We start from the raw sequence: 26,998 nt of genomic DNA, 5'->3' as shown, positions 1-26,998 counted from the left end.
ACCTTGGCTGCGATAGCTCGACTACTTGCGTGGTGGCCACATATTCCTTCGTGTACATCCTGTAGAATTATTCTTCCTTCTTCAGGTGTGACGCACCTTTGCAAGACGCCTGAGATACTTCTCTTATATAATTCTCCCTTAACCACTGTGAAAGCTTTGGAGCGTCGAATTACTCGCCTTGCCTCGACTGGATCGTCGGGTATTTCTTTCCTGAGTATATATGATATGTATGGCTGCATCCATGGTATCTGTATTACCATGACCAGGTCTTGCTCTTCTTCTTCTTCCTCTTGCTTCTCCTTGGTAGCCCCAGAGGGTTTCTTCTCCTTCTTTTTTGATTTTGTCGACTCAGTGGATCTCTCTGTTATCTCTTCCCAAAATACACCTGGTGGGACTGCAAGGCACTCGCGACCCGATGTTTGCCGAACGTCGGCTTCGTCGTTGCTCAATCTACTAATATGATTTACTTCGCATCCATCGAACAACTTCTCGAGCTCATTGTACACCTCCTTGTATGCCATCATGCTATCATTGACTGCGTCACATTGGTTCATAACTTGCTGAGCTACCAGCTGTGAATCGCCAAAGATTTTTAATCGAGTTGCTCCGCAGGCTTTCGCCATCTTCATCCCGTGTATGAGAGCCTCATATTCTGCTTCATTGTTAGACGCGTTAGGGAACGTCATCCGAAGGATGTACTTCAACTTGTCGCCTTCGGGTGATATGAGTACTACTCCTGCGCCAGCCCCTTCTAGTCTCTTGGACCCATCAAAGTTCATAGTCCGGGTTCTCGATAAATCCGGGGTCCTGTATTTTGCAACTCCATCCACTCTGCGATGAAGTCCGGTAGTATTTGCGACTTTATTGCTTTTCTTTTTCATACGTGATGTCCCGAGGGAAAGTTCTATTCCCCAAAGGGAGACACGACCCGTAGCTCCGGGTTGTTCAGTATATTTGACAAAGGAGCTTCATTGACCACTATGATCGGGTGTGCCGAAAAATAGTGGCGCAATTTTCGTGCTGTCGTGAACACTCCATATGCTAGCTTTTGGTACTGAGGGTACCTTTGTTTTGAGGGCGACAAGACTTCGCTCACGAAGTATACTGGTCGCTGCACTCCATGGATTTTCCCTTCTTCTTCTCTTTCGACAACTAACACCGTGCTAACCACTTGGGGTGTGGCTGCAATATACAGCAAGAGAGGTTCCTTTTCCTTTGGAGCCACCGGGATTGGTGGTGTCGAGATTTTTCGCTTCGGATCCTCGAAAGCTCTATCGGCTTCTTCGTTCCACTGGAATTTATCTCCTTGTTTTATCGGCGCGTAAAATGGTAACGCTTTTTCTCCTAACTCGGCGACGAATGCTGCTCAAAGCTGCGACTCGCCCAGTTAGCTGTTGTATTTCTTTCAACTTCGTTGGCTTCCTCATTGTTACTATGGCTTGTATTTTGTCGGGATTTGCTTCAATCCCTCTTGCTGAAACTAGAAACCCCAGAAGTTCTCCTGCTGGGACGCCAAAAGAACACTTCGTCGGGTTCAGCTTGAGGCGGAATTTGTCGAGGTTGTCAAAAGTTTCTTTGAGATCCTCGATCAGCGTTGTCCCCTTTTTTGATGTTATGACGACATCATCGATGTATACTTGCACATTTTTCCCGATCTGTGTTGCTAAACACTTCTGCATCATCCTCTGATATGTTGCTCCCGCATTTTTTAGACCGAAGGGCATTGTCTTGTAGCAAAACACGCCGTAAGGTGTAATAAACGCTGTTTTGGCTTCATCATCTTCTTTTAATCTGATCTGGTTATAACCAGAGTATGCATCCAAAAAGGAAAGACGTTCACGACCTGCCGTGGAGTCGATGATTTGATCGATCCTTGGGAGGGGAAAGTGATCCTTAGGGCAATGTTTGTTGAGACACGTGAAGTCGACGCACATGCGAAGGACTGTCGTGTTTTTCTTCGGCACCATCACCGGGTTAGCTACCCATGTGGCTTCGTAGATATCTCTCCGATAAAACCAGCTTCCTCTAGTCGATTTATTTCGATAGCATGGATTTGCGGTTTGGTTCCGAAAACGCCGCAAAGGTTGTCCGATTGGTTTTGTTGTTGGATCCAAATTTAGGTGGTGCTCGGCAAGTTCCCCGGGTACTCCTGGCATGTCGGCTGGACACCATGCGAAGATTTTCCAGTTCTCACGGAGGAACTCGACGAGCGCGCTTTCCTATGCGATATCCATGTTGTTTGCAATGGATGTCGTCTTTTTTGGATCCGTCGGGTGAATCCGCACCTCCTTAGAATTTTTCTCTCGTGTTGAAAGTTGATTCTTTGTTTGGCCTTCCAACGTCCGGCGGTACGTCGTAATCGGTCATGCTTTTCGACGCCAAGTATTCGGCTTGCATCCCGAAGGTTTCGATAACCGATGGAAATCCTTGTCGCACTTATCGGCTAAGGCGAAACTCCCTTTGACCGTGATTGGTCCCTTGGGTCCGGGCAATCTCCATAACAGGTATGTATAGTGTGAGTACTGCCATAAATCTAGCATATGCTGGTCGTCCCAACAAAGCGTGGTATTGCGATGGAAAATCCACGACTTCAAACTCCGATTTCTCGATTCTATAATTTTCTCGGGTTCCAAGCTGAACGTCGAGGTTGATCTTTCCCAATGGGTGACTTGGTTTTTCTGGTGTGATGCCGTGGAACCTTGTATCTGTTGGCTTCGGGTTTGCTAAGGATATGTTCATCTTCCTCAATGTATCCGCATACATAAGGTTTAAGCTGCTGCCACCATCTATGAATACTCGAGAAACGTCAAATCCTGCGATAACTGCCGGCGAGAATAAGTGCCGACCGCCACGGTCGAGGAACTTGCTGCGGGTGGTCTGCTATTGTGAAGCCGATGTCTTGTCCTGACCAATTGAGGTACTCAACTGTTGGTGGAGGCATTTTCTCTGCCATAAACACCTGTCGTGAGATTACTTTTTGAGCTCTATTGGATGGCCTTCCCTTCTGAATCATCGACACTGCTCCGTTGGAGTTAGGATCAACATAGGGTGGTGGTGCGGTGCTGCCGCTATTCCGAGCTGGTGTCGATTGTCTTCCGTAATCGCGGGAGGTGGCGGTAGGTGAACTTCGCTTCTAGGCTCCCGAGGGTTTCTCCGTGCTGCTCGAGCGTGAGCATTTTCTCGCACATCCGAACATTGCTTGGAAATTTCGACAATCTTTCTGCAGGTGTCCTGACTGTCTTTTCCCATTGCTATCGAGGAAAAAATGCATCTGGCATGGTCCATTTAACATTTCTTCGGGAGACACAAGACGGCGCCAATTGACAAGGGATTAACTTATCAATGCCTATGAATTGTAGGCTAGGGTTTAGTTAGAAGTAGAGGGCAAGTAGATCTCGAAGGTTTCAGCCGAAAAGTACTCGACGAATATGAAAACTAGGGTTTGCAGACAATGATTCGATGATCTCCTCGTCCCTCGACTCCCCCTTTATATAAGAGGTGGAGCCGAGGGTTTCGTTTTGTACAAGTTACGAGTCCGGGACGGTTTCTAACTCATCCCGCCGGATTACAAATAACATCTCCTATTACAACTCTATCTTTTCCTTAAATACATCTTGGGCTTCCGAATCTTCTTATCCTTCGGGTAGTGGGCCTTCAATAAACCCCGGGTACTATATTCGGCAGGCCCATTTGGGATGCCTATGTCACTTACATAGAACCCCCTGTAATTGTCGACAATGATCCCCGTTTGCATGCAAAGGAAGTGGTCATGAGTGTGATACAGAAGCATAAGCACTCATCTCTGGAAAGCGACCAACCACTTACTACCTTTGGCAGTGACGATGCAATACAGAAGCTCACTGCAGAGTGTTTTAATATGCATAGTTTGGGTACACAAGGTGAAGACCAGAAACAAAAGAGCTTCAAACAAAAGCAGGTGGTGCATCGTGAACGTCCATTTCAGAACCAAAAGAGAAGCGAGGTTATCGGATAATGATACTGCGAAGTCGACAATCCCGGTCACATTACAAACCGAACCAGCATTAGCAAAAGTGAGCTCAAATATCCCGGAAGGAACAAGCAACTTGCCAATGCAAAACAACCATGTCATCTGTAGGTCCTAATTACGGTGTTCGAGCAAATGTTGAAGCACGTGGCGCCGCCAAGCTTAAAATGCCTACTGTAATCCCACCAAAACCAAATCAGCAGCAACCTGCATCTTCAGTTGTTATCAGACATCAGCAATATTCCCAAGTCGCGCCTCACTGTGCAGTGCCGCCAAGTAAGTTTTCCTATTTTTTTCTTTTTTGCAACACAACAATGCTTCACTTGCTTCAACACATAACTCACCCATGGTTCGATTTTTTTCCTTTCTAAAATGTACTGCCTTGGTTTTTGGGTTTTCCCAAAGTAAAAATAAGTTGCAAAAATAAGTTGCATAGTTGTTTTTTATAGGGTGCTTTGTTGGACATCTAGTTGGTTTCATTAATCAAACTTAATGCTTTTTATTTTTTCACTTAATTTTATTTAAGACAATTCAAGCATTATCATCCTTTTTTAGTTGCACACTGATTTGCATTAAGTTACGACGTTCAATATAGCTAAGTTGGGTAGTCGAAGTCACCAAAGTTGTATTCTCATTTAACTTCCTATAATGATTTCCAATTATTATCATCCAACCAGCATGGCTAAATTGGTTACTAAAATCATATTAGTTACTTTCTCTAGTAGCATGCCTTAGTTGTCTTAAATTGCTAGCAAAGTTATTCTTCAGCATCATGCCTTAGTAGCATGCCTTAGTAGCACCATGCCTTAGTTGGTTCTAATTTTTTTCCCCCATTCTCTTTTTTGTGCGAGTGCCACAAGCAAAACATCTTCAGCCCGCATCTACAAGAGGAACTGAACATCGACAAATCCCGCAAGTCATGCCTCATTCTCGAGTGTCGACAACTAAAGTAATTCAAGCACCACGAAACATGCACCACTTCCGCGAGGATTCCAGCAAACAGAGAAGCTACATGTCCTACACGTGAAAGCTGTCCACCTCCTGAACCAAAGATTCAAAATCTGGATGAGGTCACAAGGAAACGTGCTATGTTGGCCAGAGCACCAGATGCTCCGAGTTTTGATCTTGGTTTTGATAGCCCTGCAAATTTTGACTCAAACCCCAGATACCCATGTGTTATAACACCAGTTGACTTGGATGCAGAACGTTTTGGCAGCGAAGTAGATGAGTGGGATGAAGAAACCTGGAAAGAAGCTTGTGAAGTTGTTGATAAGGTTGAAAAGGAGAAGAAGTACAGTGAGAAGCAACGAACTACTGACAACAGCATTGTCCTTACTAGCAGTGGGCTCAAGACTCCTGTGGGTACAGTAAACAACATTGCATCCAGTTCTCAAGTTGAGGGAAGCACAACAGCAGCTGAAAGGCCAGAAGAGAAGCGACGCAGACTAATTAGGCAGGCTATTTGTCAGTTATCACCATACATCACGTATGAAGATAAAAGCTTGTTCACATGCTCAGCGAGAGGTTAAAGAGTTGTACAATGCGGTGATTGCCCATGGGCGGAGATCTACGAGGGGCAAGGAAAGTGACAATTCTCCAATAATTGTCAACTATGAAAGGTTTTTCGTATCATCGAAAGAGCTTGCCAACTCAATGATGCCTTACGGTGTAGTGAGCAATACTTGTAATGGAACTTGGAATCGAGTCCATCATGTTGAGAAAAGACAAGAATGTGAAGAAGATTGTTATGCCTTTGAGGGTTACGGTATGAATCCATTATTTTTCTTTTTTAGTCTACTATACCTGTTGTACCATGTTTTTTTTGTGGCCTTTCCTCCCCGTGTCACGTGTATTTTCATAATTACATGCTTTTTTCACTATATGCAGCATCTACTCAAAGATTTGAAAAGGAATGAGAAGGAGTTGAAAAAACACTTCAACAAGGCTACGCCCACCCGGACGAGGAAAGATTACGTAAGTGATTATACTTGATTTTTTATAAAGCTGGTTCTCTAATTTAACCAACTTTCCCATTTAAGTTGGTATAAGTTGGGCACTTTAATGCATGTTAGTTGGTTTTCAAACATGGCCAAGTTGGTTTGAAACCATGGTTAAATTGGTTACTGAAAACAACTTAAGTTGGGTACTGAAAACATGCCTTAATTGTCTATTATTCTGCTACTTGAGCTATTTTTCAGAAGCCAACTTAAGTTTTTACATTAAATTTGTGGTTTTCAAATATAGATAAGATCACTAATTTTAGTTTCTCTATAAAACATAGATAAGATCACTGCGAGTTTTTCTGGCCTAACTTCTGTTCCTTAGCCAACCAACTTGGATTAGCAGACATGGCTAAGTTGCATTACTGAAACAACAAACTTTGAATAACAAACATGTTCAAGTTGAATCACTGAATCAACAAACTTGGATTAGCAAACATGCTCAAGTTGTATTAACATAGTTTAGTTGGTTGCTTTTTTTTAATCAAACTTAATGCTTTTCTATTTTTTCCACACTTGAATTTATTTTTTTTAAAAAAATCCTGCACTATCATCCCTTTTTTAGTTTGCAAACTGATTTGCATTAAGTTACGGCGTTCAACATATCTAAGTCGGGTAGTGGAAATCAACAAAGTTTGTATTTCCCGTTTAAGTTGGTATAAGTTGGTTACTTAATGCATGTTAGTTGGTTTTCAAAAAATATGGTCTAGTTGGTTTGAAAACATGGCTACATTGGTTACTGAATACAACTTAAGTTTGTTACTGAAAACATGCCTTAATTGTCTACTATTATAACAATTGAGCTTTTTTTCAGCACCATCATTAAGTTTTGCACCTTCCAATTTTACATTAATTTTGTGGTTTTCAAATATAGATAAAATCACTAATTTTATTTTCTCTATAAAATAAAATGTAGGTGATGTTGCCAGTAATTGAAGACTTGGCACCTGAGGCAGATGAACCAGTGAACCACTATTGGTTATTCGTCATCAACATTAGAGATAGGAGATTTGAGGTTCTCGATTCCATTAGATCTTTGTCTCATAAAAAATTAGCTCAAAATGTCGAGGACATTATTTCAGCGCTTCACACTTTGTGGGACCAGTATTATGCAAATTCGCCAGTTAAGATCAGTAGGTTTGAAGGTCCCGAAGACATAAAGACACCAAAGCAAGGGACCAAGTGAGTTTTAGAAGAAATTTTTATGTGTACTTGACCTTGTTTATTTCAAATATGTAGTAAGTTGTACAGATGTACTGACTTTTTTTGTTTCCTACAAATGTACTAACTTTTGTTCCTACACTCAAAATAACTTGCTTTTTTAACACATGTATAGTTTTTTTGGGTAATTTGTTTATCCATTCAAACTAACCTGGTTTTTCAAACATGTGCAAGTTGTTTCCTCCATTCATGTTTAGTTGATTACCCCACTTGTCCAAGTTGTTTCCCCATTCAAGCCTAACTTGGTTCTTACACCCACTGCAGCACGGAGTGCGGCATCTGCACCTTGTTCAATGCAGAACATTGGAATGGCAGGAAGTTGCCAAACTACTCAGCCTCTCATATCCCAATCATAAGGAAGAAGATGACACATACATGGGTTACATCTGTCAAGAATACAGTGAAATGGAAAGCAATTATAATGAAGAAGAAATGAGGTAAAGTTGCTGGATTAAAGCTAGCACTGTATCTAGTACAGTTTTTTCCGTTTCCCCCCAGACATCCATGTAATTTGATGCAGCAACAAATTTATGTTCATACTTATATACAATATATTTGATGACTACACATCATGACTTCATTTTCTCTAGATCTTCTTTCCCTGGCTTTTCATGCCTTCCATGGCTTTCATGGTTGTCTCGTCCTTATTGCCCAACGCAAGTAGTACACGTCGCAGTGTTATGACCAGGCTGACCACACACACCGCACAAACTCATTTTTTTTGGTCGCAACTCAATACCTGATGGTATTCGACTTTTCTTGCGCCCTTTAGTACTAGATCTAGGAGGATTGAGAATAACGAAAGGTTCATCTCTGGGCGCAACCACACCACCAGATGGTTGTTCCGAAGATGTCCCTTGCACTGACGCTTGCTTGTTCGCACTACCTTGATGTTGAGGTGCAAGGGGGCAGCAGTTGCGGCAAAGAGGACGTATGTTCTGTCTGTTTACCTGGGAACTTTGTACTCGGGGAAGGACCCACATGGACACCTTGAGGCGATGCATGAGTTTGTTCCACAGGGATTTGCTGGCTGGTCCCCGTTGGTTGTGTCTGCTGTCCCGTAGGAGCTGAAGTGTCAAACCAGTTCCTACCAGTACCTTTTGCTCGTTTACTGGTACTAGTTTTTGGCAAAGACGATGCATTTCTTGCTTGACGAGTAGTGGGAGCTGAAGGTGCTGCACGCTTCGCATTAGAAGCTGCTGGTTGCTGATGGACAGGAGGGACCAATGTCTCCTGCTGCACATTAGAACTTGCTTTACGAGCAGTAGGAGCCGAAGGTTGTGCGTGCTTCACATTGGGAGCTACTGCTTGCTGCTGGGCATGAGGAACCGATGTATCCTGCTGAGCGTTAGAACTTGATGTAGGTTGTGGTCCACTACGATCTGCTGTTTGCTGATGTGCATTAGGTCTAGGTGTAGGTTGCGGGGCATTACGACTAGCTGTATGCTGATGTGCATTAGCTCTAGGTGTATGTTGCGGGGCATTAGGATCTGTTGTATGCTGATGCGCAGAAGTAGGTACTGTTGGATGTGCTGCATTTGTAGATGTATTGCTTTTAGCCCTTTTCCTCCGTACTTTCTTCAATTGCACAAACTCAGCCTTCATCTCCCTAATGTGTCTGCGAGCAATAGCTTCTGCTTGTTCAGTTTCACTGCCCAGTTTAGCAACCTGTACAAATGATGTACATAAATTTGCATAACGCAACTTCTGTCGCGACTGTTCCGGCATCAACTCATCCAACGCAGGACCAGTAGGCATTGTGACACTTTCAACTGCAAGTTGAGTCCACCTCCTTGTGATGTACCTATCTGGTATCCTATCAATGCCTATGTGTGTGAACACCTTTAAGACGTGACAGACATAGCAAACCGTCGTGCTGAAACTTGCAGCGATCACGGTTGTAGCTGTTTTCACCACTTGCATTTACCATGTAGCTTCTTTCCCCGTATGGGTAGCACCTCTCACTCGTTAGGAACCAAGTAGTACATGTTTGGTGCAAGAACCTGCACATTGTACCTACCAATGAGTTCAAACTCAACTTTGAATCTGTGGTAGATATCCCTTGTATAAACTGAAAGCGCATGCTTCTCAATCGGGAAAGTTGTTTGTGGCACTACCTCAAGCTGTTCTGTCCTGTAGTCATTGTTCCCCTCAACTCCTAAAATTTTCCGCTGAATTTTCTCATATTGCTTCACAAAATGCTTAATTGAGTTGTGAGGATGAATATACCGCTTCAGCACAGCGTTGAAGCCCTCACTTCTATGAGTTGACTGCAAGAAGGGGAAGAAGCGATCTTTGAAGTAACATGGAACCCATGTGTGGGCATTTTTCTTTAACCAAGCAAATGTTTCATTTCCTGCCAATTCCCACTTCGGAACCATTTCTTGCCAACGGGCTTCAAACTCTTCTACAGTCCAACTCTCATCAACACATGAGTTGAATTCTTCAGCCAAACCTGGACGCCTTCCTAAGAAAGAACCAAGTTTCTCATTAGCTTTCTTCATTATATGCCAGCGACAGTTTCGATGCCAGGTTTCTGGGAAAATAGCTTTTATCGCAGACCTCATAGCCCGGTCTCGATCTCGTGATTATGTTCGTCGGCTGCCTGCCATGCATTGCTTTAAGGAAAGTGCGGAAAAGCCACTCAAAACTTTCTTGTTTCTCATCTCGAATCAAACCACAACCCAGCATGAATGACTGTCCATGTCTGTTTATCCCGACGAAGGGGGCAAAAGGCATGCTGAAGCGATTTGTCAAGAAGGTTGTGTCAAAAGACACGCAATCATGATAGGATACTTCATAAGCTTTCCTCGCAACACTGTCAACCCAGAATATGTGTTCAACTCTGCTCTCATCGTCCAACGAGAAATCATAGAAGAAATCTGGGTCTTTCTGCTTCAAGTCCTTGAAATAGTCAAGTGTCTCACTTATGTCATATTCCTTGTTCTCACTCCTGAATTCTGACCTCAAGTTTGATATCGTTTTAGGGCCATATGGGACAGAAGCATCTTCACCATAAAATTCAGACATAATCTCCATCATGCGCCCTGCCATTTTTTTTTGCAAATGAAAAATAAAGCAAAATGTCAGTTAACCTATGATACATGTAACAAACATACTGTTACAATAGAAATACATACTGTTTCTACAACTACCATAGAAAATCTACTTTTTGTGTTTTTAGGCAATACATACTGTTTCTACATCTGCCATGCAACTAATTCTACACTCTTATTTTTTCAGGTCACTTTTTTCAAAAATAAATTCATAAAATGGAAGGCAGACATTTTGCAATCACTGGTAAGGTATATTTTTGCAAATTCATTTTTTATCCAAGGTAGTATCCCAGTGCAGGCTTATTTTTGCTACATTTTTTGGCTGGCTTATTTTTTGCAACCCAATTTTTTGTTAATCCAAGTTTGTTTATTCCGTAGTGCAACTTAAGTGTGTTTGCTAATCCAAGTTGGTTGGCTAAGGAACACAATTTAGGCCAGAAAAAACTAAGTCGGCTCCTAGTTGCTTCATGGACAAGCTTAAGTTGCCTAAGAAAACAACACACAACTTTGTTTTCTCTATCGGTTTCAAGTAACCAACTTAACCATGTTTTTTGAAAACCAACTTAATGATGATGTTAACAGAGAAGCAACTAATATGCATTAAGCAACCAACTTAGCCATGCTGGTCAAACAACTAAATGGAAATCATTATACAACTTAATGTGTTTACTAATCCAAGTTGGTTGGCTAAGGAATACAATTTAGGCCAGAAAAAGCTTCATGAACAAGCTTAAGTTGCCTAAGAAAACAACACATAACTTGTTTTCTATATTGGTTTCAGTAACCAACTTAAACATGTTTTTTATGAAACCTACTTAATGATGATGTTACCAGAGAAGCAACTAATATGCATTAAGCAACCAACTTAGCCATGCTGGTCAAACAACTAAATGGAACTCATTATACAACTTAATGTGAAATTCAAAGTTTGTTAGCTTCCACTCCACGACTAAATTTAATCCATCTTGTGCATGTTTTAGTTGCATTTTACCCTAACTATGCTTTCAAGAACAAGCTTAAGTTGTATAGGAAAAACAACCCATAACTTTGTACTGTCTACTGGTTAAGTTTTGTTGGAACACTTAAGGTGCATTCCTACTACTGCAAAATAATTCTTCCAAAATGCTGACCACTTTTAGAAACATGAAAAAACAATGGGAAAGACAAATGGTTTGGTTTATGGTCAAACCTGTTTGCAAATTGCAATTGTGTAGACATCTTAGGAACTCTCTCTCATCTGGTGGAATACCCCTGTGTGATCTCAAGTATTTTGTGAGGGATGGCTTGTCAACCATGGCGTGGTTATGCTCTGCAATGAAATAGGTCACCTCCCACTTGTTGTTTATTAGCTTCACAAACATTCTAGCACGACAACTTGTCTGCTTGATAGTTTCTCTCTTGCGCTTAACCGCTAATCTACTAGAGCTTCTTTTTGATGCTCCAACTTCGTCATATTCATCATGTCCTTCCGAATTTTCTTCATCCATCTCGTACTCGGGCTCACCTCTTCAATAATGTTCATCCTTTCCCTCCGCAACTCATCATCTGTTTTAGGTTTGCGGAATTTGTTGCATACAAACTGCCGCTTCTCCAGAGTGTGCTCGTATGTCCGTTCCTTTGGGATGTGTGAGACTTAACCGAGAAACCCAATTTCGCTCGCATAAGCATTATAATGTACTCTTGCTCGCTTCGACAGTATCAAACCGCATACCAAGAAATGGTTCTGTTGGGGTGGAAAGAACTTCATGCATGCCAGCTATGTCATCTTCACCATCTTCAAACTCCGGATAAGTGGTAGATTCCGTAGGCATTGTAGTAGTCGGGATGCCGTTGTTCCCAACATTGCGTGAATCTGTATTGTTATGCGGGCCTCTACCGCCGTGGTCATTTGAACCACCACCAACTTCCCGGTCGCTGCCTATCGGGTCCGGAGATTCTTCAACAATCTCCGCTGGTGGAGCTTGAGTGCAAAAAGGAGGATCCATGTCAATGTCATCGACCTCTGTTGGACTTGCATTCAGATCGAATCCTGACATCTGTTAACATGAAAAAGCTCGTTACTTTTTTTGTTATTTGTTGCACTGATCCATAATAAGTTTGTACCAAGCCAACTAAATGAACAACTATTTCAAACATAGCATATTGGGTTGGCGGTAATCATGCTTTCATATAAGAAAGCAGCTTTTATACAAAAAGCAGGAACTACCTAAAATATACTGATTTCATCGTTTAAGTTGCATTTTTAATTTGTTTAATTTCTAAACTGACAAATTCATTTTTGTAACTATGCAGGTTTTAATCAAAATGCTCTAGTAGTACAAAAGAGGCATCAGCATATCAATGCCAAGAAAGGGAAAACATTCTCGTGCTGAATCGCTACGCCTTTTATGTTTCGTATAAAACAAGAACAAATATAGTTGTTTTTATGTGGACTGCTGTTTCCGAATCGCCCCTACTAGTCAGCAGATTTGTATTTTCCCTGACCAAAGAACTGGTGTTTTTCCAAACCTTTTGTCGTTCTTTTTCCTGCAAACCGTACTATCTACTATGATGTCTTCTTTTTTTGGTCTTTTTACTATGATGTTACTATGCAAATGAAAAATATGGTTATATCTGTGCCACAGGTATGGTTTTCTCTCTCACATTAATTGTGCCACAGTTCATCTGTTTTTAAATTCAAACCTAGTTTGGGGTACAAAGTATACCGTAATGTTTGCTTTTGTAGTTTGAAATCAGCCTAGACATATAATGGAAAAAGAAAACTAGGTTTCATCTGCAAGTGCTCATGAAAATACCATAGTTGGTTGGGTAGAACAGAAACCAACTATGTTGATTTTGTTTTCCAAGCCATATTTTCTACAGAATTTCATGAAATCATAGATCTTACTGTATAGAACAGAACCAAACAGATTTTGTAGGACAGGAAAAAGGAACCAAGTTTTTGCATGTTGATTTTCTGTTGCAAGACAGATATGTGCTGATGAAAAAGTTAGGCCTTTCTGTACAGAAGATAGAAACACAGATCTGGGCGAAAAATAAACCAAATCTGTATGTTGATCTTCTGTTAAACATGTATCTGTAGCTGTTCATCCTGATGAAAAGTTAGGCCTTTTTGTACAGAATAGAAACCACACAGATCTGGGGAAAGGGGGGAAGAGGATCTGGATGGTTCAGACCAACCAAGTTCATGCTGCTGAAAAAATAGTCAAGGAGAATAGGGTTTACCTTCTGCTGGGTGGGGAAAGAAGGTTTTTCAGCTGCTGTGTAGTTGCACTGAGCTCTCTGTACGATTTCTGGAGGAGGAAGAATCAGATCTGGAGGAGGAAGAAGGAGAAAGGAAGGAGGAGCAAGAGATGAGTTCTTGGACAGCAAAAGAAGGAGATCTGTTCGGTTTGTATTGTGGTTTTCGTCTGTACAACAATTGGAGGCTGGCACAGATATAGCATTGGTCCTCCTTCCCTTTTTGACTAGATGTACTGCCTGTCCTTTCTGTTTTTGTTTGTCCTTTCTGTTTTTGTCTGGTAACGACTGGTGGGAGGAGGGAAACAATTCGGATGCTGGCCCAGACCAAACAGCACTCGAGTGCTGGGCCGGACCAACCAGCACTCGGATGCTGGGCCGGACCAACCAGCACTCGGATGCTGGGCCGGACTAACCAGCACCGAATGCTGGCTAGCAACTTCCTTTTGCGAATATCTACATCTAGAACTTAGAACGACCGACTCTTCTTGCGAGACCAGGCGGTGGTTGTTAGTTACAGACTTGGTGTTCCTCTGAATTTCGTATGCAAACTGGAACAGGCCATTCTTTCGGAACAACTGAAATTTCCGTCAGCATGCTAGTACAAAGTCAATTTTTGTCCGGGCTAAATGGGGGCGGCGAAACCCAGACTATTTTGCCCAACGTGCCAAGTCAACTATCTCTAGCCTGTCAGGCAGCAAACCCCATAATTACATGTGCCAAGATCATAGTTTTAAAAACTAGACCAGTGAGTGAACTGGTGAGGCGATCGGTTCTCTAATTGGACCACCGGTTTATCTGGTTCGATGGTGATGGAAAACCACTATTTTTAATTAAATTTAAGCAAAGTTCGGAACAAAATGACCATAGTAGGTATATATGGGGTGTATTTCAATATATAATCACGAAAATGGTGAGGCCAAGTGACATTCGGAGCTATTTGGTGTTATTTCTTTCTAGGTGGAGGTCTTGAGTTTGATTCCCCTTGTGACATCTTCATTTTTCCTTTGTTTTAGCTGTTTGTACTATTGCCTCTTAAAAAACGGTGAAACCGTTGGTTCAGGCTTTTTCCGGTCAAATCACCAACTAGAAAAAACCTGAACCGATGGTTTTTTAAACTATAGGGTAGACCAGTTCCTGAAGAGCCAAGCCACTATTGGCTCCACAATAATATGTAAAATACAAAAATATATTTTAGGATTTAGGACTTCATGCTGAGCAAGCAAATACTGTTACTCAAGTTCCTCGTAAACTTTTACACCCTATTTACACAACCAACCCCATACCAGCTTCTTGTGAATTACATTACATTGCATAGAAATGAGCTTCAGATGGGGCTGGAAAGCATAACCACAAAACAGAAGCCTCCAACTGAGAACCTAATATGCTCGTTCAAAAAAAAGAGAACCTAATATGGGCTTCCACACGCTGAGCACCTCCTGGAACATTTCCAATATATTTCAGGATTCAAGACTTCATGTTGCATGGGCAAGCAAAGTACCTATATTTCATTACATTACATATAAAGAAGCTTTAGCCGGGGGCAACAAAGCATAAGATCATCTCCAGCCATCTCCCCGACGAGGCTCCCGGCTGCCGTTTTTTACATCCGGACGGCGTTATTCGGTCCAGCCGCGCCCCCGGCTCCTCGTTTTCCCCCGGATTTAGCCTTTCATCCATTCGGAGAGCCCAGGCCATCCCCGGCCCCCCGGGGTGCGCTCGGGGACTCCAGACGAGAGAAAAGCGGGGATGGGCCCGCTCTGTCAGCGAGAGAACACACGAACCCCACCACTTTGTCGACGCAAATTCCCCCTCCCCTCGCCAATCCGCCGGCCGGTTGCCTCACCTCCGCCGTTCCTCCACCCAGCAGCCTATATTTCGCGCTCGTCGTGCCCTCTGCCGACAAGGGATACTATCTTGCAGACGGTATCTATCCAAAGTGGGCAACATTTGTGAAGACTATCTCAAACCCAGCCCTCCCGAAGGAGCAGGAGTTTGTCAAGGAACAAGAAGGTTGCCGAAAGGACGTCGAACATGCATTTGGTGTCCTTCAGTAAAGATTTGCTGTTGTCTGGTTCCCCGCTTTGACTTGGTCGAAAAAGATCAGATGTGGGGGTGATGAACTGTTGTGTGTGCTTACACAACATGATTATCGAGAATGAGCGGAAGTATCCGGTTCCTCTGAGCGAACAAGCTACACCATATGACAGAGAGGGTCCTCTTGCACAGCCTAACCACCAGGTGTCGGCATCGTGGGGTGCGTTCATCGCTATGCGTCAGGAGATCCGAGACTCCACAAGGCACAGCTGCAGGATGATCTGGTGGAGCACATATGGACTTTTCGAGACAACACCAACTAGTTTTCATTTGATTTGTTTGAAAACTTGTCTTGTTTTATTAAACTGTAACGTTTATTTGTAAAAATAAGCCAAATATTGGCAAAATTGGTCAAAATCGCTGAACTATGCTGGATATTTGATTTTGGACGTTTTCTGAGACGTTTTTTTTTCTCAAAAACGCCAAACACCGGGTGTCCACCGGGGATACGGCTAGAACTTCGGCGCTTCCCGATCGAAACTTTCGTCCAATCCAGCGCTATTTAGCGTCGGATTTGGCCGTGGGAAACGCCAACGGCTGGAGATGCTCTAACCACCAAACAGAAGTCTCCAACTCCGAACCTCAGATGGGCTTCCACATGCGGAGCACCTCCCGAAACATCTCTAGGGTCCATCCAGTTACAAGTTGGTTCTCTTCTGCAATGTTGTTGCGGACGGTGTTATTGTACCTTGACTAAATTTCCGTAGAATGTACGTACGAAATCCATACTTACGATAATGATATTAGTATTAGACTAGCAGGAGTGCCCGTGCGTTGCACCGGAGAGCACCAAAAGTTGTTACAATTAATTTTTATTAACAAAACTTGACTTGAAAAAATTAATTACTGGAAATTCCAATTTTCTTGGCAGGTCTTGTCTACGGAAAATATATCTTGGTAGGTTTTTGTTTTGTTTTGAATTCCAATAGGGGAAAAGACTAAGAAAAAATAGATATGGCTAACATTTTCTTCATGGTTTATTTATATTTACATATAGTCAAAAGCAAGAGCATGCCGTGACTGCTCGAGGAGCCCAGTACGATTAACCTCCGCGTGATCAAGAGTCAATTAATCTCACAATTAGAGAAATGTGAAAAAATTGTCTTCTATCAGTTCATCATATTTAGCCCAATATGAAAGCTCCAAAAATGTTGAAAGAAAAATATAATTAGCCTCTTTACTCATACAATCTTTGTGGTAGTTGATTAGGTACTTGTAAAAATTAACACCTTTTTTCTCAACATGGAACAGGATGTAGCCTAGCTCGTTTCCTTTATTTCAGCCCAAATAGAAACATATCCCAGCTGTTTTAGTAAAAAATATAGGAGAAGACCTCCCACCCGGTCAGGCCAGCTAGCCCAGCCGGAGGCCACCTAAGCCCCACATGTAACCCTAGTGAGGAAAACCGGTGCCCCTTGTATTTTTCCACTCCACCCCCGTCGTCAGACATATGCAAAAAACCCCTGCTCTCTCCTGTTTTTCGTTCCAGTCCTCCCACCACCACTCTCTCTCTCTCTCTGCTCATGCCAGGAGAGGCTCGAGTCCCCGTCGCCCTCCTTCGGTCCTTTCCTCCTCGGTCCCGTCCTCCCCACACCGCGAGGAGAGCGATGTACTCTCTCCGTCTCCTGGCCGCGCGTCCATGTGCTGAACTACAAATAACTTTCTTTCTAAGAGACAAATTAAACAGCTCTAAAGCACTGAAAAGCTAACGAAAGCTCATGTGAAGCCGATGACCTTCACCAATATGGCAAGATCACTCTTGTAATAATGAAAAACTTAATAAAGTTCATTTTGGTGTAATAAATACAGGACATGATCACACCTTTAGTACCCGTTCAAAATACAACGGACCCTCAGAAATCATGATGCCATGAAAATATTGTGCTTATAAAGCTCCACAGAAACTGATGAGTTGGATGATGAGCTAATACATTATGATCCTAGGTCGTCATGAGTATACCAAATTAGAATATGAATAACAGCCATTACCTATTGTCTTGTTTGATGTACAATATGAGTGACTCATTATTCCAACAGTCTAATATAAAGGTCAATTATGTGAGCTAGGTTCCTTTCTCATATTCCAACATTCATACATCAGGACCAAAGATGTCGCAGATTGATTTTGAGTAGGATAGAATGGATATCCTGTTTCGATACTGGCAAGTGCAGCCCAGCCCTTGGTCAAAGTTGCTGATTCTAGGAAATTCCTATAAAATGTCCTTTGGTAGGTGTGTATTTTCTCAACTGAGATAGCGCATCTAACAACTGTTCTGTAAATTCATCGAATGAAAAACAATCGCTGTAAATTGAACATGAGCATGTACCTTTGGATTATATCGCAAGTTCATGAAGCACAATGTCAACACTGCGTCACGCCGATTATACTAAACTAAATGGCTCACCACAGAGTAGTATCTCCTTAGCCTCCTTGTAGTTGTTGACGGGAGCTGCTGACTGCTCTCCGTGTCGCTGGAACCTCCGCAGCATCAGCGGCTCTGTCAAGGGAGGCCGGCCGCGACGACGTCTACACCGCCTTGCTCTGGATGCAGATCTCGCCCCCAGCCACGCCCGACTTCACCCGTGCCTTGTCAGCGAGCGAAGCACATGAGGACACGGGGAGGGCGGCGCTGAGCCTGTGATTCGGCGCGCTCTGAGTCGCTGTGCCGGTGGGGGTGCCCGTAGTTCGATTGGAGCTAGCACCGGAGGCAGGCCGGCGACCGCATCGGTGGGCGAGCGAGCTGGAGGCGCGCGGGAGTCTCAGCGAGCAAGAAGTGGGGATGGGTGAGCGGGGCTCTAGCCGGCGGCTCTTGTCGATGGGGGCGGCTGAGGCTCCTGCCGGCGGCGCGAGGCCTCGCTGGTAGGTTTCCGTGGGAGCTTGCATTGATGTCGATTGGAGATTTTCTTCTTCTTTTGTGGCTGTTGCCACCGGCCACATTCTCCCTCCCCTCGCTCTGTTCAGGTCGGGACGGCAGAAACTTGATCTCTACGGCCGGCACCCTGCTGCGCCAGGTACACGTGCGGCGGCACCACCCATCTGCGTCCTTTGCTCCTGCTCGCACATCGTGGCGGGCCGTCCGTGAACGCCTGGCTCCGTGCGTGGCGAGAAATTTTCGGCGAGGTTGCAATCGATTTGTTTCAACAGATCTGTGGGAGTCACCGGAGGAGGATAGGGCTATATATCTGTGGATTTTCGTGTGCAAGAAGGCAAGAAATTAAACGAGCAAAATCAGAGATTTGATTCGAGAACTAAGTTTGGTAAGAACTCGTTCCGGTTCGATTGGCCATCTCCGGATCTAGCGTTGCGGCGGGGATCATGGGCTATGGGCTGTTCTTTCCTTGGCGAGCGAGGGAGAGGGGATTTCTCGGGAGAGGAGAAAAAAGAAGACCGAACCGGTACAATGGCATTGTACAGTAATATGCGATTTGGTGGGAGGGCAAAACCGTCCTAAAAATTGTTGGACGAAAATTTTGACAGAAACCTTAGCTCCTTTATTATTAGGTATAGATGAAAAAGGCAAGACGGGAGCCCAATTAAATTTCCGATGAAACAATATAACCTATCATGAGCATACGGTTTAAAGCCAATAAATTTCAATCATATATAACATCATGAACAAAACTTATATTTATAATACTGTCTCGTTATCGTCTTTATGCCGGATGCAACAGGTCATCTAGTATATCTAGAACTAGAACGACCGACTCTTCTTGCGAGACCAGTCACCTTTGTTCCAGAACAACTCCAAATTTGCCAGCATGCTACAAAGTCAGGTTGTCCAGTCTAGTTGGGGGCGGCAAAACCAAGCCTATTGCTCACCTTGCCAAGTCAACTATCTCTAGCCTATCAGATAGCAGAATCCCATAATTACATGTGCCTAGACCAATTCCTGAACAGCCGAGTCACAGCATGCCAAATCGACTCCACAATCACATCTACAATACAAAGACATATTTTCAGGATTCAGGGCTTCATGCTGGACAAGCAAAGTACTGTTGCTGAAGTTCCTCGCGAACTTTACACCCTATTTACAAAACCAGCCCAGACCACAACAGGCTGGTCAACAGCTTCTTGTAAAACAGCATTATAGTACTCCGTACATTACATTACTTACAGGGGCAGCTAAACAGCTTCAGGTGGGGCAGCACAGAGCCTCAACCTCAAATGGGCTTCCACACGCTGAGCACCTCCTGGAACATCTCCAGGGTCAGCTCGCGGTCTGCATGGTGGAAGAACCCGTTGATCTCGTCCCGCACGTCGTAGATCTTCCCGAACACGAACAGGTACGTCAGGCACCCCTTCTTCAACTTCTCCAGCTGGTACAGCCACGCCACGTGGAGCCGCTCCAGCACGTTGCCCGAGCTGATGTCCTCCAGCAGGCTCTCCTCGCAGCACGCCTTGAGGTCGCCGATGCCGTACTTGTTCGCCGCCGCCAGCAGCGACAGCCGGTGCTTCCAGAACTGCTCCTGCCGGATCGTGCCGTACACGAAGCCCAGCAGGGCAGAGCAGGAGTCCACGCACATGTCGCTGATGTCGATCGTCGACGACTCCTTCTCCTTGAGGTCGTGCACGAACATGCTCTCGAACACGGGGGAGCACGCCGCCAGCACCGACTTGTGCGCCTTCAGGACGCCGTCTGTCGTGTTTATGGTGACATCGGCGTGGATGGACTCTGTCAGCATGCGGGAGAGGCATCCCAGGGTGCTCTTGCTAGCGACCTTCTGCACCACGCCTTCATTTGGCCAGACCGACGAAGATGATTCAGTAGCCTGTCAGCACATTAACTAGATCACATTAATAAGCATACAACTACTGAATTATATTAGGAAGAAGCAACAGGCTACTGATGGAAGTTGGTAAATTACTGCAGATAAAATCCTATAAAATGTTAAGCAGGAACCATATGGAGCTGATAAACGGAATAAAGGAAAGATGATACTTGCATTGTTCGTGCCTATCCTCAGGTCCAAGAACTCAACATCAATTGTAAAACGCCCATGGGACATCACCTCCACTTGCCACACAAAATCATCGCTGGTTCGGACAAGCTGCTCGAAAACTATCACAAGGGATACAAACGAATTAAGTTTGCGCTGCGTAAAAGTACAATAATACAGAAAAAGTCAGTGTAGCCATTACAGTAGCAATATGACTAGGGAACAAGACAGGTAAACATGCATAGAAAGCCCTAGAGATACAAACTATGAACAATCGAAATTTTCTCCAAGTAAATACTATGTCATGAGCGTTCAGATTATATTGCATAAAGTAGACAATCTAAATGCACAAATTATCATCTTTGCAGGGCGGAGCTTGAGAAGAATTGTTGGGCAGGCCAGCATAATGTAATGCAGTTTTTACAGAATTGTTGGGCGGCCCAGGTCAGCCCCAACGAAGCTCTGCCACTGTTTGCAGCTGCTCAATATTTCAGCCATTTAACAATTCCCTTACAATTGCAAAACACATTCGCTATAATGTAGGCTTACTGCTTATTCACATCAGCAAGAGTTCAGAGGAACGACAGGACGCAATGGTGTGCTGCGCCACAAAACAAATGAGAGAACCGTCAGTCGATCAAGTGTGTGTTGTGTGTCTGGCTTTTCTCAGGATTTTCCCGTTTCCCAAATGTGACCAAACCACGAGGCCTAGTTGGCCTCACACCCACACCAAGGCCCAAATCCCTTCATGACACTACAGGCCTTAAAATACTCATATGCCACACGATAATCGCCAGTTGCCACCTTATATATGAACACATGAAAAAATCGTTGCGCCACCCAATCCGGTTGCTACAATGACAATGATGCTGGCGACGCGCAGCCTGGTTGCGGTGTTAATGAGGACAATGACGCTGGTGGCGCCCTGTTCAGGTGCAATAATGAAGTCAATCTCCAAGGTGGAGCCAACCACCAAGGTGGTGGTAACTAGTCCAATGGATTCCATTGCACGGGCATTGGTGACGTATAACTTAGTGGCCACAAGGATGCCGGTGCTAGCGCCGCCCAGTCCATTCGGCATGGAAAAGCCAACCGCCAAGGTGAAACTAACAGCCACCATGAACCCATGATGTACTAATTACCATGGCCATGAAAAATTAAGGTTGATTCATACGGATGCACGAGCTCTATCGCTACAACGCGGCAGCAGACCTGAAGAATTAGCACGGCGGTGCCCAGTCTGATGGCCATGGAAACGCTTCCACAGATGACGCCTAGTCCCATTGCCCTGACAATACGACAAACTAGTGGTCGAAATGACACCTCAAAGATTGTATCTATGTCCAAAAGCATCACTTACTATTTGTAAATGGGTTGAAAAGTGTACCTCTCGCCTCTCAGTGCCCAGTAGTACAGCGGGTGAAAAGGAATAGACTCCACACGGTCCATAGTTCCATACACTCGATTGGTCAAGGAGAAGGAGCAATATCATCTTCTAGGAGAACCTCTCTCTCACCTAGTCACCTCCATAGCAAGATTCTTCATCCCATAGCTAGTGTGCTGTCTGCCCAATACACACACATGATGGATTTGTGGATTGCTCTACGGGGATAGGCATGTTATGTGATGGGCATATGGCTGAGCAAATAAGCACTGCGGTGCTTGCTCCTGGATATGGCCTATGGGTACCGCCAGGGGTTATGCTATCATATTTAAACCTTCATTTGTGTAACTGAGCCCAATTAGCAAAAATGGTACTTCTCTCCATCACAGTTATCCCAGTGGCAATGGGCCGTCTGAGAGTAAACAGCCGCAATGGCCCAAACAAGGAAAATTAATCCTGGATATTCAGGAGATTACATTTTGATTTCATTAGTTCACAGTTTCATTTTCCCTTGCTCTTCAACACTATTATTTTTCACAACAACCTTTTCACTTTTCTTCTTCCCATTTTTCGCAGTAGCCTCTGTTTGTTGTTGTCATCCAATTCATTTTTTTTAAAACGATGTCATCCAATTATACTTATGTATTAACCTGAACGATTTAAATTTTTGGGGGGTGTGGCATCTGGTCCGGAACTTTTGTGGGAGACAATAATACCAATAATGTATCTTATTGTATGATTAGCAACTGGCTGGGATTGAGAAGATATAACTTCCTATTCTAGTGGGATTAGAAATTTTAGTGGGCTTAGGAGCTGCAGTAGTTGTATCTGCTTCATTCGCTTTGTTTGATAGACGCATCTTCTAGTTTTCAGGGGCATGGTCTTTTCCTTTGTACTTTCTAACATACAAAAAAAAAATCATGTATGCCATTATAAAGTTTCAAACTTCTCTACCCCTAATAAAAAACTACTGATGGATATGATCCAACTCAACATATGAGTGTGCTTAAAGAGCCCTGGACGTTTTCAGTTATTGGACATTATTGTTTTTTCCGAGAGGGAAGAGGTTCTTTGGATATGCATCCATTTCTTTCTCGTGGACTGTTATCAAAGATACAAGGGCATAATAACAGTCATCGTATCATAATAGAAAAACTGCTAAAATGAAAATACACGGTACATGACTTCTCAAATATTAATTTGGGTAGGGTTGCATACATTCAGTGTCCAGCAAGTCATCGTCATGACTTCCTTCCTCTACGATAGGGAATAGATGGTCCACTAGACAAAATTTGGAGTCCAACAAATGACATTATCACTTTCTTCTCCCACAAATCCACAATAGGGGATACATGGTCTTTTGGAGCAGATGTGGAGACCTTACCAAGATCCATCACTACATTAATCAGAGCTAGTTGGTCAACTATATCATAAAATTAAGCAAATATATGCCTATCCCACTGTCGCGACGTTCTGGATAGTGAGATTGACATACTGATTCAATCTTACGATACAGATGACATACCAACTATTATTAGTACAGTCATGGATCTTACTAAGGGTTCCACATCTGCTCTAGAGGACAATGTATCCCCGATAGTGGGAGAAAGAAGTGATGACATCCACTTGAACCATCTATCCCCTATTATAGGCGAATAAAGTCAGGACAGTGGCTTGTTGGACAGTGAAAGTATGAACCATTAAAAAGGGGCGTCCCCAGTGCTGAAAGCTCCCACGCATTGTGGGGTCTGGGGAAGGGTATTTCTATGAACCATGACCAATTTTAATTTTCTTGTTAACTTATGCACAAGTATTTTCATTTTAGCAAACTTCTTAATATGCGACTCTCGATATTTGGTAGCAGTCGATGTGGACCCAAAAACCTTCCAGCCTCCGGAAAAGAAGGGCAATGGTGTGCCCAAACTCCAAAGCAAGTGGAGAAGGAAATGGAAATGACTAATACTCTGAGTACCCTCAAATAGGGAGTTGGATCATATCCATCGGTTGCTAATTGCGAGTAGAGACGCTTGAAATCATGTAATGACATACATTTTATTGTCGCTGTAAAAGTACAGCAGAAAAAAGATCACCTCCCCTAGGAAATTAGAAGAAATGAATGAAACTCATAAACCCACCAAAATTTCTAATTCCACTGCAAGCTGAATTTTCTCAGTTTCCATCAGTTGGTACTTAGGGGTAGAGGAAGTTGAGATCCTTTAATGATTATACATAATTATATTTCCGCTCTAGAAAAATTCAGGACCAGATTAGCCACGATGTCTTATATCGCCAAAGTAATTGGATGACATCACTTCAAAGAAAAATATATGAATGGAATGACTTAACAAAGGTTACAACATAACATGATAGTCCACACTTGGAACCAAAATTACCAGATCATATGGTCTAGTTTGTGCATGAACTCAGCGTAAGCGCTTAGAATTTACTTAACTGTATATCGTAGCCTAATGATTGATGGTCTTTCTTATTCGTTATGCAACCACACAAACAGCTAGTAGCAAGTGCAGCCACCAAGGCTTCAACCTTCATCAAATGGATGGATATGCATAGCAGAGCAGTCAGGCCAAACCTGGGGAGACGGTGGAGCGACGAGGGGGGCCTGCCCAGGAGACGCGGAGCAGGAAGCGGGCGTGCGGCGGCTGCTCCTTGGCCAGCCGGCCGGGCTCCGGGAAGAGCCGCACGTACACCGACCTGCTCTTCTCCACCGACAGGTACCTGGTTTGGGCAGGGGATTCATCACATGACATGAGCCGGCGGCCAGTCTCGTCAAATCACGCGAACTTCCGATCAAATTTCACATCTTGGGATTGGGGCCGTAGAGGGTGGGGAATTAGCGGTCGAGTTTGGGAGTGGTGAGGAGCATGGGCGTACCAGTTCCAGATGCCGAGCTTGAAAGGGTCGGAGCGGCGGTAGGAGCAGGGGCCGAAGGTGTCGATGCGCCACTGGGCGAGGCGGGAGATGGTCTCCACGCGGGAGTCCGGCCCGCTCAGGCTGCCGCTGCCGACGCTCATGGTCGCCGGAGCCCGGAGAGCGAGAGGGCGGCGCCCTGTGACAGTGAGTGGCCGAAAGGTTCAGTCTTGACGACCGACCACGAGTATGTTTATTTGTACTCCGAAACGTACCAGCCGTGCCAACACAAAAGGATCATGTTTATTCGAATTCCCTTTCTAGCGCTCGACCGCGCAAGCGGTCAGAATTTCTTCCGCGCGAAATGCTTCACCTTTAATGTTTTGTCGTTTTGCATCGGGTTCCTTTTCTCTTTCGCGCGGATAGGCCAGATGAGGATGGAAGGCCCGGCGCGCCCGTTCCACTTGATGAGACGACGGCGCAGAGCAGCAGGTCGCCGGGGCGGTGTTCCAGATGCCGGTTCCGTACGCTAGCGACATGAGATTTGGGGGTCTTGCGACGGCTCGGAGAGGTCGAGATCTCATCGGGGAACGGAGCTGCCGCGGCAAATCTAGGGTTGAATGGTTGCGGCGGCGCAACGACGTGAGGGGGTGGGGAAGGGAGGTGGGGAGCGGTCGCAGTGTGGTGTTGCACGGTGGCTCACCGGCGGGAGCTAGTTAACAACCATGGCGTTTTGCGTTGTGTAGAGCGATGCCGGGGTGAGAACGATTGGGTATTTTTTTTTTGAGTTCCTGAAGTGGGTCGTGTAGGCATTGGGCTTGGGGTAGTTGGGCTGTTAGGTTGTGTGGTTTTCTTTTTTCCTTTAGTATTTTTATCGTTACATTTGTAACAAAATTTATACGATTTGAACTAACTTTTTAAGATTCTCTTTTATCAATTCCCTTTTTTTAGCACTCTAATTATCTGGACAATGAAACAATTCCCTTTTCTGGGCCACCGGGTTGTGCTATTTTTCCTTTTTACAATTCCCTTTCTACAATTCACTTTTTTTAATAATTTTATATTTTCCTTGTTCGTGTTATTTGTATCAAAATTCATATTATTTAGCATATTATATTTTTAATTCCCTTTTTGGGCGAGTGTGTTTCATAGGGAAATAACGGGTGGGAAACCACTTGCAACTCAAATAAACTACCACTTGCAAATTAAATAAAGTACTACTTTCCACTTAATTAATTACCTTTTTATCAAGTTTGTTAACTTCGATAAATTAACTTTTCGGGTTGATAACCTTTCATACTTATCGTTGATAAATAATGGACAGAGCGGTTGATAAATTTGAGCTAAAAATATTCCCACAATATTTTAAATTAAATTAGTTTTTCGGGTTGATAATTTTTAACATTTACCATTGATAAATAACGGATAGAGGGGTTGATAAATTGTGAGCTCAAATATTTTTAAATAATTCTAAATGAAATTAACTTTTCGGATTGATAACTCTTCACATTTGCCATTGATAAATAACGAATAGAGGGGCTGATAAATTATAAGCTAATTTTTTTCCAAAAGTATTCTAAATAAAATTAGCTTTTCGGGTCGATATCTTTTCAAATTTACCGTTGTTAATAATGGGTAGAGCGGTTGATAAATTACGAGCTAAAAATATTCCCATAATATTCTAAAGTAAATTAGTTTTTTTGGTCGATAACATTTCATATTTACCATTGATAAATAACGGGTGGAGGGGTTGATAAATTTAAGAGCTAAAAATGTTCCAAAGATTTTCTAAATAAAATTAGCTTTGTAGGTCGATAAATTTTCGTTTTTACCGTTGATAAATAACTTGTAGAGAATTTAATAATTTATGAGCTAAAATGTCTCCGGAATATTATAAATAAAATTAGCTTTTTTGGGTTGATAACTTTTAGAATTTATCATTGATAAATAACGGGTGGAGGGGTTGATAAATTGTGAGCTAAAATGTTTCTAAAATACTTTAAATGAAACTAACTTTTTGGGTTGATAACTCTTCACATTTACCATTGCGTAATAACAAACATAAGGGTTGATAAATCATGAGCTAAAATGTTACAAAAGTTATTCTAAATAAAATTAGATTTTTGGGTCGATAACTTTTTACATTTACCGTTGATAAATAATGAGCAGAACGGTTGATAAATTATGA

At 43.4% G+C, this 26,998-nt stretch overlaps 1 protein-coding gene and 1 pseudogene across 1 annotated transcript; both read right to left on the bottom strand.

Moving 5' to 3' along the window:
* Positions 1-7,476: 7,476 nt before the first annotated feature.
* LOC124656886 lies at positions 7,477-12,319 on the bottom strand (annotated as a pseudogene).
* A 7,221-nt stretch (positions 12,320-19,540) lies between these two features.
* Positions 19,541-25,024, bottom strand: LOC124691988 (BTB/POZ domain-containing protein At1g21780-like). Its single transcript, XM_047225292.1, has 4 exons — positions 24,835-25,024; positions 24,533-24,678; positions 20,565-20,680; positions 19,541-20,390 (listed from the first exon to the last, which is right to left on the bottom strand). The coding sequence occupies exons 1-4, from the start codon at positions 24,972-24,974 to the stop codon at positions 19,782-19,784; spliced, it is 1,011 nt and encodes a 336-aa protein (XP_047081248.1). The 5' UTR covers positions 24,975-25,024; the 3' UTR covers positions 19,541-19,781.
* Between the last annotated feature and the right edge of the window lie 1,974 nt (positions 25,025-26,998).

The sequence above is a fragment of the Lolium rigidum genome, chromosome 1 (genome assembly GCF_022539505.1).
Source record: "Lolium rigidum isolate FL_2022 chromosome 1, APGP_CSIRO_Lrig_0.1, whole genome shotgun sequence".
NCBI lineage: Eukaryota > Viridiplantae > Streptophyta > Magnoliopsida > Poales > Poaceae > Lolium > Lolium rigidum.
The sequence above is the reverse complement of the archived record's forward strand: the minus strand, read 5'-3'. Positions and strand labels throughout refer to the sequence as shown.

Excerpts from the sequence above, each read along its gene's own strand:
- LOC124691988 (XM_047225292.1), bottom strand. The coding sequence starts at position 24,974 with ATGAGCGTCGGCAGCGGCAGCCTGAGCGGGCCGGACTCCCGCGTGGAG. Across the intron at positions 24,679-24,834 it reads AAGCTCGGCATCTGGAACTG|GTACCTGTCGGTGGAGAAGA; the intron begins GTACGCCCATGC and ends TGCCCAAACCAG. Across the intron at positions 20,681-24,532 it reads TCGCTCCACCGTCTCCCCAG|TTTTCGAGCAGCTTGTCCGA; the intron begins GTTTGGCCTGAC and ends CCCTTGTGATAG.